The sequence below is a fragment of the Anabrus simplex genome, chromosome 1 (assembly GCF_040414725.1).
Source record: "Anabrus simplex isolate iqAnaSimp1 chromosome 1, ASM4041472v1, whole genome shotgun sequence".
Taxonomy (NCBI): Eukaryota; Metazoa; Arthropoda; class Insecta; order Orthoptera; family Tettigoniidae; genus Anabrus; species Anabrus simplex.
In genome coordinates this window covers 60,199,522-60,212,596 of record NC_090265.1, presented here as the reverse complement: position 1 = coordinate 60,212,596, position 13,075 = coordinate 60,199,522, and the positions used below count along the sequence as shown (strand labels likewise).

The following is a 13,075-nucleotide window of genomic DNA, read 5'->3' as shown; positions in this document are numbered from 1 at the left end:
TCTTCTGGGATTCATTAAGAGCTACCAAGCAAGTGGCCGTGTGGTTAGGGGCGCGCAGCTGTGAGCTTGCATCTGGGAGATAATGGGTTCGAACCCCACTGTTGGCAGCCCTGAAAATGGTTTTCTGTGGTTTCCCATTTTCACACCAGGTAAATGCTGGGACTGTACCTTAATTAAGGACACGCCTGCTTCCTTCCCATTCATAGCCCTTTTCTATCCCATTGTCACCATAAGACCTATCTGTGTCAGTGCGACATAAAACAAATACATACATACATTATCATTATAGACTGTTATGCCTTTCAGCGTTCAGTCTGCAAGCCTCTGTAAATTTACTAAACGTCAGTCGATTTGCAACTAGTGTTGTGGCCTCATTTAGTTCTATACCTCTTATCTTTAAATCGTTAGAAACCGAGTCTAACCATCGTCGTCTTGGTCCACCTCTACTTCTCTTACCCTCCATAGCAGAGTCCATTATTCTCCTAGGTAACCTATCCTCCTCCATTTGCCTCTCATGACCCCACCACCGAAGCCGGTTTATGCGCACAGCTTCATCCATCGAGTTCATTCCTAAATTAGCCTTTATCTCCTCATTCCGAGTACCATCCTGCCATTGTTCCCACCTGTTTGTACTAGCAATCATTCTTGCTACTTTCATGTCTGTTACTTCTAACTTATGAATAAGATATCCTGAATCCACCCAGCTTTCACTCCCGTAAAGCAAAGTTGGTCTGAAAACAGACCGATATAAAGATAGTTTCGTCTGGGAGCTGACTTCCTTCTTACAGAATATTGTTGATCGCAACTGCGAGCTCACTGCATTACCTTTACGACACCTTGATTCAATCTCACTTACGATATTACCAACCTGGGAGAACACACAACCTAAATACTTGAAATTATCCACCTGTTCTAGCTCTGTATCACCAATCTGATATTCAGTTCTGTTGAATTTCTTACCTACTGACATCAATTTAGTTTTCGAGAAGCTAATTTTCATACCATACTCATTGCACCTATTTTCAAGTTCCAAGATATTAGACTGCAGGCTTTCGGCACAATCTGCCATTAAGACCAAGTCGTCAGCATAAGCCAGACTGCTTATTATATTTCCACCTAACTGAATCCCTCCCTGCCATTTTATACCTTTCAGCAGCTGATCCATGTAAACTACGAACAGCAAAGGTGAAAGATTACAGCCTTGTCTAACCCCTGTAAGTACCCTGAACCAAGAACTCATTCTACCATCAATTCTCACTGAAGCCCAATTGTCAACATAAACGCCTTTGATTGATTATAATAATCTACCTTTAATTCCATAGTCCCCCAGTATGGCGAACATCTTTTCCCTCGGTACCCTGTCATATGCTTTCTCTAGGTCTACGAAACAAACACAACTGCCTATTCCTCTTGTAGCATTTTTCAATTACCTGGTGCATACTGGAAATCTGATCCTGACAGCCTCTCTGTGGTCTGAAACCGCACTAGTTTTCATCGAACTTCCTCTCAACGACTGATCACACCTTCCCTCCCAAGATACCAGTGAATACCTTGCCTGGTATACTAATCAGTGAGATACCTCGATAGTTGTAGCAATCCTTCCTGTTCCCTTGCTTATAGATAGGTGCAATTACTACTTTCTTCCAATCTGAAGGTACCTTACCAACACTCCATGCTAATTTTACTACTCTGTGAAGCCATTTCATCCCTGCCTTCCCACTATACTTCACCATTTCAAGTCTAATTTCATCTATTCCTGCTGCCTTATGACAATTGAGTTTATTTACCATCCTTTACACTTCCTCAAGCATAATTTCACCAACAACCTTTTCCTCCTCCCTATGAGCTTGGCTGTTTGGAACACCACCAGGATGATTTCATTTTACATTGAGAAGATGTTCAAAATATTCCCTCCACCTCTCCAGTGATTCCCTGGGATCTATTATGAGTCCACCTGAATTAGTCAAAACACTGTTCATTTCCTTTTTCCCTCCCTTCCTAAGATTCTTTATTACTGTCCAGAAAGGTTTCCCTGCTGCTTGACCTAGCCTTTCCAGGTTGTTACCAAAATTCTCCCATGACTTCTTTTTGGATTCAACAACTATTTGTTTCGCTCTGTTTCTTTCATCTACGTACAAATCCCTGTCTGCCTCGGCTCTTGTTTGGAGTCATTTTTGATAAGCCTTCTTTTTACGTTTACAAGCTGCTCTCACTTCATCATTCATCCAAGATGTTCACCTTTTCCCATCTTTACACACAGTTGTTCCTAGGCATTCCCTTGCTGTTTCTACTACAACATCCCTGTATGCCACCCATTCACTTTCTATATCCTGAACCTGCTTACTGTCTACTGTTTGAAACTTCTCGCTAATCATATCCATGTACTTCTAATTTCCTTGTCCTGGAGATTTTCTACCCTTATTCGTTTGCAGACAGATTTCACTTTCTCTACCCTAGGCCTAGAGATACTTAGTTCACTACAGATCAGATAGGGGTCTGTATCATCGAAAAATCCGCAAAAAACTCGTACATTCCTAACAGATTTCCTGAATTCGAAGTCGGTTAGGATATAGTCTATTATGGATCTGGTACCCCTAGCCTCCCATGTGTAGCGGTGAATAGCCTTATGCTTGAAGAATGTATTCGTAACAGCTAAACCCATACTAGCACAGAAGTCCAGCAAACGCTTCCCATTCCCATTAGCTTCCATATCTTCCCCACATTTACCAATCACCCTTTCGTATCCTTCAGTTCTATTCCCAACTCTCGCATTGAAATTGCCCATTAGCACTATTCTATCCTTGCTGTTGACCCTGACCACGATGTCACTCAATGCTTCATAAAACTTGTCAACTTCATCCTCATCTGCACCCTCACATGGTGAATACACGGACACAATTCTAGTCCTAATTCCTCCAACTGACAAATCTACCCACATCATTTGCTCACTTACGTGCCTAACAGAAACAATGTTGCGTGCAGTGGCATTCCAGATAAAGAGCCCTACCCCAGACTCTGCCCTTCCCTTTCTAACGCCTGTCAACTACACTTTATAATCTCCTATCTCTTCCTCCTTATCTCCCCTTACCCAAATATCACTTACTCCTAGCACATCCAAATGCATCCTCTTTGCTGACTCAGCCAGTTCTATTTTCTTTCTTCCATAAGCCCCATTAATATTGATAGCTCTCCATCGAATTCCATTTCATTCGCCAAGTTGTTTCCAAGGAGTCCCTCGCCTGTCAAATGGGAGTGGGACTCCGTTACTCCCATAGATCCGAGGCTTGCTTAAAATGTTCTGTGCTCGGTAAATTCATGAAGCAGGATGCTACCCTACTTGCACATAGTCCAAGTGAGGATCTCTCCTCTAACGGGTTATGGACCACCGGTGAATTGTATAGTCCTAGCTGCCTGAGCACAAGGAGGGCCATGACTCAGAATATGTCCGAGATGCCCGCGCCCATTCCATAGCAACTGGTATCCTGACTCTCAGGACCACTTACTAGGCCACTCAGCCATTGCCCATGGTTCACGAACTAGGACGTGACTACAGTAACCCACAAACATGAACCATCTAAAATAAATAGGAAAAAAAAATAGCATTAAGCGCTAATGTAGAAAGGTTTATGTAGCTCTATATCCCTTGCAACGTTCAAGATTGCTTTTCCTGAAAACCTTAATTTAAATTAATCCAAGCACTACTGTTTCCAATTTTAGACTATTGTCATATGGTACTAGTCAATCTAAATGGTGAACAAGTTTAGAGACTTCATCGAGCACAAAACTCAGGCATACGATATGCCTTCCAGCTGCGACATGACGCTCATGTTACACCATATTTCAAAACACTGGGATGGCTACGCATGATGACACTTGTTTACCAAGTACTCTCGACGAAGACTCCTACTTACCTATCTTCTAATTTTCGTTTCCTTTCCTCATTCCATGAAATTAGTACCAGTTCTGGTTCCCTACTTGAAATTCCACTAAATAAAACAAATTCCTACGATCATTCCTTTCTAGTTACTGCGTTGAGACTCTGGAATGCACTCCCAGTGGACATTCAGCACGTTACTTCCTTTCCAAAATTCAAATCTGCCTGCCAAAATTTTTCCTGGGAACATACAACTGAGTTGTGAGAGTCATCATGTGTATGTTGTGTGAATTTTTAAAAAATCTATAATGCACTTCAATCGTTGTTCTTGTTGTTGTTGTTGTTTTATTATTCTTTCTTTCTTCATTATGCCCATTCATAGAGCGCGTTTGAACTTGTTAGTTGGTTTGATGGTTTGTGCCTTCTTATCCTCCCAAAATCTCTTCATGAATGCACTGTGTTTCATCTTGCGTTCTGTCAACCACTTCCTACCAGTTTGGTTTCTCCCTAAATTTATGATTGGCTACTTTTATTCTAAAAGCTCCACGATTTTCCATGATATCGTCTGTGATATTTATTTCTTGGAGGTCCACCTTAGTTTCTTCTAGCCATTTTATTTTGACCTTCTTTGAGTTGATTACTTTGAATAATCTTTTAGTTAGTCTGTCGCTGTTCATTCTGTAGATATGGCCATAGAAATTAAGGCGCCTTTTCCGTACGGCATCAGTAAACCTGATATAGATGTTGATTCCCATAGGGAATCTGAAATGTTTGTCCTGAATGAGTAAATTTATAATACCAATATAAATGGTCCGTTATTGGACATTATAAATTTTCCAGCTAACTCATTCTTGGTTGCCAGCGTTTCGCCCTCGTGTGCTAGGGTGGGCTCATCAGTTGGTACCTAGCACACTTACCAATACGCTGGCTAGTGCATACCGTGGAGGCCACTGCATAGGCTAACTGGAGCCACCGGCAGTGCCAATGCACTAAGAGACTTTGTCTCATCACTAAAAAATGATGCCTGCTTGGCCATCAGATGATATAGATGTTGATTCCCATAGGGAATCTGAAATGTTTGTCCTGAATGAGTAAATTTATAATACCAATATAAATATAAATTTAAATATTGGTATTATAAATTTACTCATTCAGGACAAACATTTCAGATTCCCTATGGGAATCAACATCTATATCATCTGATGGCCAAGCAGGCATCATTTTTTAGTGATGAGACAAAGTCTCTTAGTGCATTGGCACTGCCGGTGGCTCCAGTTAGCCTATGCAGTGGCCTCCACGGTATGCACTAGCCAGCGTATTGGTAAGTGTGCTAGGTACCAACTGATGAGCCCACCCTAGCACACGAGGGCGAAACGCTGGCAACCAAGAATGAGTTAGCTGGAAAATTTATAATGTCCAATAACGGACCATTTATATTGGTATCAGTAAACCTGTCGGTGAAGGAGTAGAGGTCCGCTGTTCTCCTCTTAATCCACATTCCATTTTCTCTCGTAGGACCATAAGTTTTCCTGAGAATTTTCCGCTCCTGCTTTTCAATTTCTGTAATTTTAGAGTGACCACCTAAGCATATGGTTTCTGAGGCATATAAAGCTTCGGGCAATACAACTGTCTTGTAGTGTCGTAATTTTGCATTACGCGATATGACTCTTTTGTTGTAGTAATTCCACGTCAGTCTGTATGCCTTATGTAGTTTGGTGTTTCTTTCTACATTGGCACTACTGTCTAATCCTGATGGTAGTATAATTTCTCCAAGGTATTTGAAGGAGGGCACATGTGAAATTGTGCCATTTTCCATCTCTAGCAGAGTTCTTTTGCTATTTTGACGTAGATTTTCCATGTACTTGGTTTTCTTGTAGGATATCTGGAGGCCTGCCTTTGATGCTATATTGTGTAGTCTCTGTATGGCATACCTTGTTTCATCCTTGGTCTTAGTAATGATTGCGAGATCATCAGCAAATGCTAAACATTTCACATTGACCTTGCTTCCCAAATTTCTGATGTTCACACCCTTGATATCCTTTTCCCACTCTCTAATAACTTGGTCTAGAACTAAGTTAAACAGAATAGGGGAGATGCTGTCACCTTGACGAACGCCCGTACATATTTCAAAAGGCTCAGAGATTTCTCCAAGGAATTTCACTTTAGAGGTCGTATTTGTGAGGGTCTGCTGGATAAGTGCTCTGGTCTTCTTGTCCACTCTGAGTTCTTCTAGAGTATCAAATACTGTCTGTCTGTCCACAGAGTCATACGCCTTTTAAAAATCCACAAAGGTGACGATCGTGCTGGCACTTTGGCGAATCCTTAATATCGTCTTCAAGTTCCATATTTGTTCTGCACATGATCGACCTTTCCTAAAACCCGCTTGGTACTCGCCAGTCAGGTGATCTGTCTGTTTTTCTAACCGGTTCAAGAGAGCTTTGGAAAGAATTTTGTATGCGATTGGCAGTAGAGATATGCCTCTATAGTTGTTTGGATCTGCCTTGTCACCTTTCTTGTGCAATGGGTGTATTAATGCACACTTCCAATCCTGTGGAATCATTTCCGTTTCCCATATTTCTACTAGGATTGCATGAATTTTGCTTACAAGATCATCTCCAAGTTTACACATCTCCGCAGTGATGCCGTCCTCTCCAGGAGCTTTATTATTTTTAAGCGATCGTATGATCTCTGCTGTTTCCTATATTGTCGGTGGCTGTGAATCGGGGTTGGGCATGGGCTTTTCAAAGTTCAGTCTTTCCTTTGGAGGATCACAATTGAGGAGGTCTCGGAAGTAGTCAGCTAGAATGGTGCAGTTCTCTTTGGTGTTCGTTTCTAATGTTCCATTTGCTCGACGGAAACATAAAGATGGTGGTTGATAACTAGATAAATTCTCACGGAAGGTCTTGTAGAAATTCCTGGAGTTGTTTCTAAGGAAATCTTGTTCGATTTCTATGAGTCTATTTTTGTCATAGGCTCGTTTCTCCCTGCGGATTATTTTTGAGGAGATTTTCTGAACTTTTAGGAATGTCTCCCATCTCTTAGTTGTTTGATGTCCATTCCACTGATTCCATGCTTTCATCCGTTCATCAATGGCTTTATCACAGGTCGTGTTCCACCACCTATGTTTGCGTTTCGTTGGAGGCTGTCCTAATTTCATAGCTGATGTCTGAAGTGTTTTACGAAGGCCTGGCCAGTCCTTGGGGTCCTGCTCTCGTATGTCTTGTAGAAAGGTCGTGGCGTTCTTGTGTTTAGGTCTGCATCTGTTGGGTTGGAATCTCACTTTGATATGTGTTAGGTAGTGGTCCGAGTCGACAACTCCCTTCCGTACTCTAACATTTTGGATCTCACACATATTTTTTCTGGAGATTGCGACGTGATCGATCTGGAATTCGCCCAATAACGGGTTTGGTGATTTCCACGTTTTCTTCTTATGTGGAGGGTCTCGCAAAATGCGCAGACATTAGTTTTAAGACAAAGGTTTTACAGAAGTCTATAAGCGTTCTCCATTCTTATTCGTTCTCCAATGTGCCGAGTGATGACCAACAATCCATTTGTGTTTCCTCTCTCTGCCAACCTGTGCGTTAAAATCACCTACTAAGATTTTCACGTGATGCTTTGGAATCTTGCTAGTGGTTTCTTCTAAGAGTTCCCAGAAGGCTTCCATTCCACTTTCTCCGGGTTTTCCTTATTGTCATTTTTTTTTTTGTTTTTTTTTGGGAGCGTGGGCATTGACCAAGGAGTAAGCTTTATTGCCAGATTTCACAGTAAGTACTGAGATTCTTTCAGATGGGGATGTAAAGTCAAGTACAGAACTGATGATAGTTTTTCGTACCGCAAAAGCTGTTCCAAGTTGTGTTAAGTTCCCATGGATTCTTATGGCAGGTTTACCCTTAAATATCCTGTACTCTTCAGAGTCAAAATGGTTTTCATCCTGGTAGCGCGTTTCCTGGAGTGCTATGATTTCAATATCGAACTTATCCAGGGTGTCCGTTAGCTGTTTAAGCTTGCCTGTTTTCAGTAGGGTGTTGACATTAATTGTACCTAAGAAGGTCTTTTTCTTGGGACGAAGAGATTTTGAGAAGCTCCAACTCTTCTCTGCATGATGCTCCCGATCCCCCAGAATCCGATGATCGGGAGAAACTGGACTAGGTGTGTACAGAGCCTGGGGTAGTTGCTGTGATAACGTGTTATCCATCATGCCAATGTTGCAAGTTGAAGATACATGCAGGGGGTGATCATACTGGTATGATCACAAGGTTACAACTCGATGGTTAAGATCGAGGGGTGCCTCTTGATGTCTTCCGGCTAAATTATCATTTACGATTAATTAGGAGTCTGTGGTTAGAACTTCGGTTGTAAGCCGAAGAGCCAGTTCTTCCGCTCTCTCAGCCGTTGGGATATATCCTCTTCCGCCGTCGAGACCGTTGATCGCAGTCCTTTTTGCCTCAGTTGATCCGCAGGTGCTTATTTGGCTTGGCCTTATTCACACCTGTCCTGCATATCTACAGGAACATCCCCTATCAGCCATATGGGACGCGCCGTGTCGGGGTTGAGGCCCCCCATCCCAGTGTCTTCCGAGGAGTTATATCTAGCGCTTACTCAATTCAGTGCCAGACCCCCACGAAAGCTGACTGGGCACGGTGTTGTTTTATTATTATTATTATTATTATTATTATTATTATTATTATTATTATTATTATTATTACAATTTTTGTAATTTTACCATTTTTCACAAAATCTTGTATAATTCATGATTTTTTTGCAGATTTCCCTGTATTTTACCTCTCTTATTTTTTTCAGTTTTGGACAAATTTTGCAATGAAAACTGCAGTAAATTGCAAGACATCATCCAACAGTCGATTACATAGTACTAACCAATATGCTATATATCAACATCAATGTATCGATTATAGATATCTTGCAATTTGAGGTATCAAAATTAATTTCTTTGCTATCTAGCAATTTTATGCTCGTCATTTAAACCTTTTAATGCCTGGAGCATATATTGTATATTCAGACATGATATGAAATTTTTATACCGTTATTTATTTCAAATGTTAAGTTCCAAAAAGGCAGCCATTTAATTTCATGATTGCAAATAATTTTCAACCTATTCAGGCCTTCTCAGTTGTCCACCGAGCATGGCAGTGGGCTTGTATTGGTATTTCTTTCTTTCTTTCTTTCTTTCTTTCTTTATTATAAATAAATTTGGGTGTAACTTAAAATATATATGTCAATACTTGATACTATCAAATGGTGTTCAGAATATTGTGTTAAAATGTTTTGAATCTTTTTTATAAACTTTTTGCATTAATGTTTTCATTGGAATAGTATCCCTTATTGCATGTAGTATTTGTGTACCGTATTACATTTCTATATGCTCTACCTTGTTCAGATCTGTCTCTGGCGAGATACGGTGTGCAGACTGTAGTGTATCTCCTGGTATGGGTTAGATGAAGTTTGTTACTTTCATTGACCTATCTCAGTCTCATCCTAGTCTTTATCGATACGAAAGTGACTGAGGTATGAGTGATGCTAGTAATGTCATTCCTTATGCAGCCAGTCCCTGTGATGGATGGTGCAAAAGTGTTGTTCATAGGGTTGGCTGGTGTGTTCATAGGGTTGGCTGGTGTATGCATTTGAATGAACTTGGCAGACTGATATGCAACAGCAGCATCTAGTCGGTGAGGAAAGCAGCAGGAAACTACTTCACTCCTCATTTCCCTTTGTGACACCTAGGCTACTTATAACGCTGATGGTGGATCTGTTAAGGTTTAACCAACCTCAGGCTGAGGACTTATCGTGCACAGACTCTATGCTAAAAGGAATTAATTTCTGAGCAGAATTCTTAGTGTAGCAAAGTGCTCTAGAATTCTTTGGCACACTCATTACCAGCAGCAGCAGCAGCAGCAGTAATAGTAGTAGTAGTAGTAGTAGTAATAGTAGTAGTACATCAGCTTATGATTTGTTCTTTATTGTGCATTAAAAATTGAAGTTATTTCAGTTTATTTAACAACTTTATTTACTGCTTTACATTTTTATGTACTTTTTTCTTGATAATGAAGCATTTTATTTGCCTTTTTTTAGTTTCTACTGGTATGAAATTATTTATGACATTGCCTCCCTCTTCTAGATAAGAATGAATAGTTATCAGCAATACCTGCGAGCTGAGGCAGAGAAAGAGAAAGAAAGACTGTTGGAAAAGGAAAAAGAGGAGTTTCGTCGGAAGCTGGAGTACCGGAAGGAGTTGCAAGATCAGCTGATTGCATCAGAGAAAATGAAGCAGCAGGCTTATTATGATTTTATGGAAGAGAAGAAGGCCATTGATGAGATAGTTCAGAAAATATATGAAGAAGATCGAAGGTACTATATTTGTCTTTTTTAATTGCCTTTTTATCAGGTACTATAAATTTGATGTTTGTAGCTGAAGGATATCAAAATTATACCTTCATCGTAGGTTCTATAGTAGACAAATTGGGAAATGACAAAATAAAAAGGAATGAGCTATTTACTTAGGTAAGGACATGATATATACTATCTCTTCAGTTATTTCTGTGCCCACTACTGAAAATCCTGTTGTTTTGCTTCTTAACAGTCAGAAAATTACTAAGAAGCCAAAAAAAAAAAAAAAGTTTTGGAACTAAACAAAACATTTAAAGTTAAGAACTTCATTTTGGTCCGTATTGAATCTAGATTTACACTATAAATTGAGGATAATTATGTCCACCTTTTCAATACAAAAACAATGTGACGTCATTAACACATCATATATCATATAATAAATATATAATAATAATAAATAATAAATATATGATGTGTTAATGACGTCACATTGCTTTTGTATTGAAAAGGTTGACATAATTATCCTCAATTTATAGTGTAAACAAAACATTACCAACATTTTACAGCTACTGTTATGGTTAAACTTCAGTATTTTGACTTATTTCTATTCATTGCAAAAACACTGTTCATGAACACTACAGACTACTGCAGGGATTTCAACAACACTGGGTTATTAGCCGTCAAATGTATTTTGTGCGCCTTAAAGAAAGGACCAAGTGAGTGAGTTGGTTACATGGTTCAAGGCATGTAGCTGCTTTCTTGCATTCCGGTCAGCAACCTGTACCTTAATTAAAGTCACAGTCTTAGCCCTGTTCTATGCCACTGTGCCATCATCACTATGGGACCACTCTGAGTTGATGTGAAAAATAATAATAACAAAAAAGGAAAAGACCAACCACGATTAGAGTTTTCTCACACTAATGTTAAAAAACTTGAATTTGAACGTGACTACTCTGCTCTTCACATCTCTTCACCAATAAATAGTACATACACACTAAAAATGCTGCACACTGTCATGCCCTGTATGCGCACGCTATAGAGATAATGGCTATCCTTTGCTGGAAATGTACTGCACGGTCAGCACAACTGAATCTGCAGCTCTTAATGTTTGTTTCCAATCTTAAGATTTCAGACATTACTTAGACAATGTTTATTGATGCAAAAGCGGCCATTAAACAGGAATTTATTTTTTCCCAAAATTTTAAGGGGAAAATTTGGGTGTGTCCCTTATGTGGTGGTGTCCGTTACGCACATAAATATAGTATATGCAGCATCACTTTCACCAGTAGCATCACCAGCAAGTCTTACTCCATACAAGGTGGACAAGACTGCACTTATCCAATCTTGTCTGCCAGCTTTGGTGTAGACTCTGCCAGTCTTCCTACACTGGCCTAACAACCAATACTCTAGGCAAACAAATATCTAGCCAGTGTAGAACCTGAAATACCCATAACATGGATCTTCCTGTCCCCATTCACTTCTGGTGCCATCAGACCACATTTGATGACTGTTTCACTGTTTCACTGTTAACACATTGAGATTGAAGGTTGTACGCTGTACGGGCTGTGTCATTTATTGTAGGGAACAAAGCCCGCACATTGTACGTTCTCTTGTTTTCATCGTTGTTACTCCGAAACAAACATACTGTGTGCATTGATCAGCACTGAAGTATAAGATTTGGTTCATATATTTCTCGAAAAAAATATAGATGGCAGCAAACTACAGCCCTACACGTCATACTCTTCCTTTCAGATTGTGTCAGAGCTGTGTCGACTAGACAGCATTGTGCACGTAATGGCGGCTGCACGCGCACATAGAATAAATGACAGTGATTTATACCAACTGAATGGACCTAATACGTCACACGTAATATTTATGTACTAATTATTACGTAGCTTTATCGCTTGTACAAATAATTCTGAATGGTTGAAAAACCAAATAAACTCAATATCAGCCATATTTTATTAGTTAGGGTTACACGTTGAACTTTTTCAAAAGGTGAAACACCTACTAATTTCAATCCACTATTTCCATGGTAAGGGATCTATCAATTGTATTACAGTTTTTACAGATATGAAGTAAAAAGCATGAATTCAAATATAGTGAAACAAAAAATGAAAACTAGTATTCAATTTAAAAATCCAAAATTAGTGAAAAATGGCCAGTTTGCAGGATTAAAATGTATAAAAGTGAGCAAGATCTCCCACATCCACATTCTTGTCTCTAAAGATTCTGAATTTTGATATCAACTGGTGCTCAGGTCTAGAGAAGCACCTGGCATTAAACTGCTCTTTTTTTTTTCTTTTTTTCCTTCATTCTCATGTCTTTCCTGTCTCCCCCTCTCCTCCTCCCTGTATCTCACCACAGCATCTATCTGTAGACAATAACCACTACCATTCTTATTCTGTCCTCCATTGATGAAAGCTGCAGCTGAACCCATGTTTTTCTTTTATGTACTCTATCCACGCGTGCTTCTTACGTGCTGTGACTGTTGTTGTGTTTATCCAATTATGTGTTCCTTTTCATTTTGCCATCTTTCTATACATGACTTGATTTACTACTTGTTTGTTTCTTTCCATTACTTCTCACAGTTTCACTGAACATTACAATCACCAAGCTTGATAGTTTAACGTATCCACAAAGACTCACACGATATGCTGTCAGTTGGTACATTTATTTTATTCACATCTATTTACAAATTAAACACACACATAACCTTAATCACTATTGTCACAACAAAACACTCACATCACAAACCGCCATCTTAAAAAAAAAAACAACTGCCTGACATTTCAATATGGCGACTGCAACAACTGCACGTCACGAGGTCCCAGGTATATTCTTGCTACACCATAACTC

At 39.7% G+C, this 13,075-nt stretch overlaps 1 protein-coding gene across 1 annotated transcript in view; it reads left to right on the top strand.

Annotated features, from left to right (window-relative positions):
• LOC136861115 (meiosis-specific nuclear structural protein 1) overlaps positions 1-13,075 on the top strand; it is a 162,240-nt gene that overhangs the window by 80,247 nt on the left and 68,918 nt on the right. Inside the window, exon 5 of the mRNA XM_068228024.1 lies at positions 10,008-10,237. Within this exon, the coding sequence (XP_068084125.1) occupies positions 10,008-10,237 (230 nt within the window). The remainder of the gene's footprint in view (positions 1-10,007; positions 10,238-13,075) is intronic.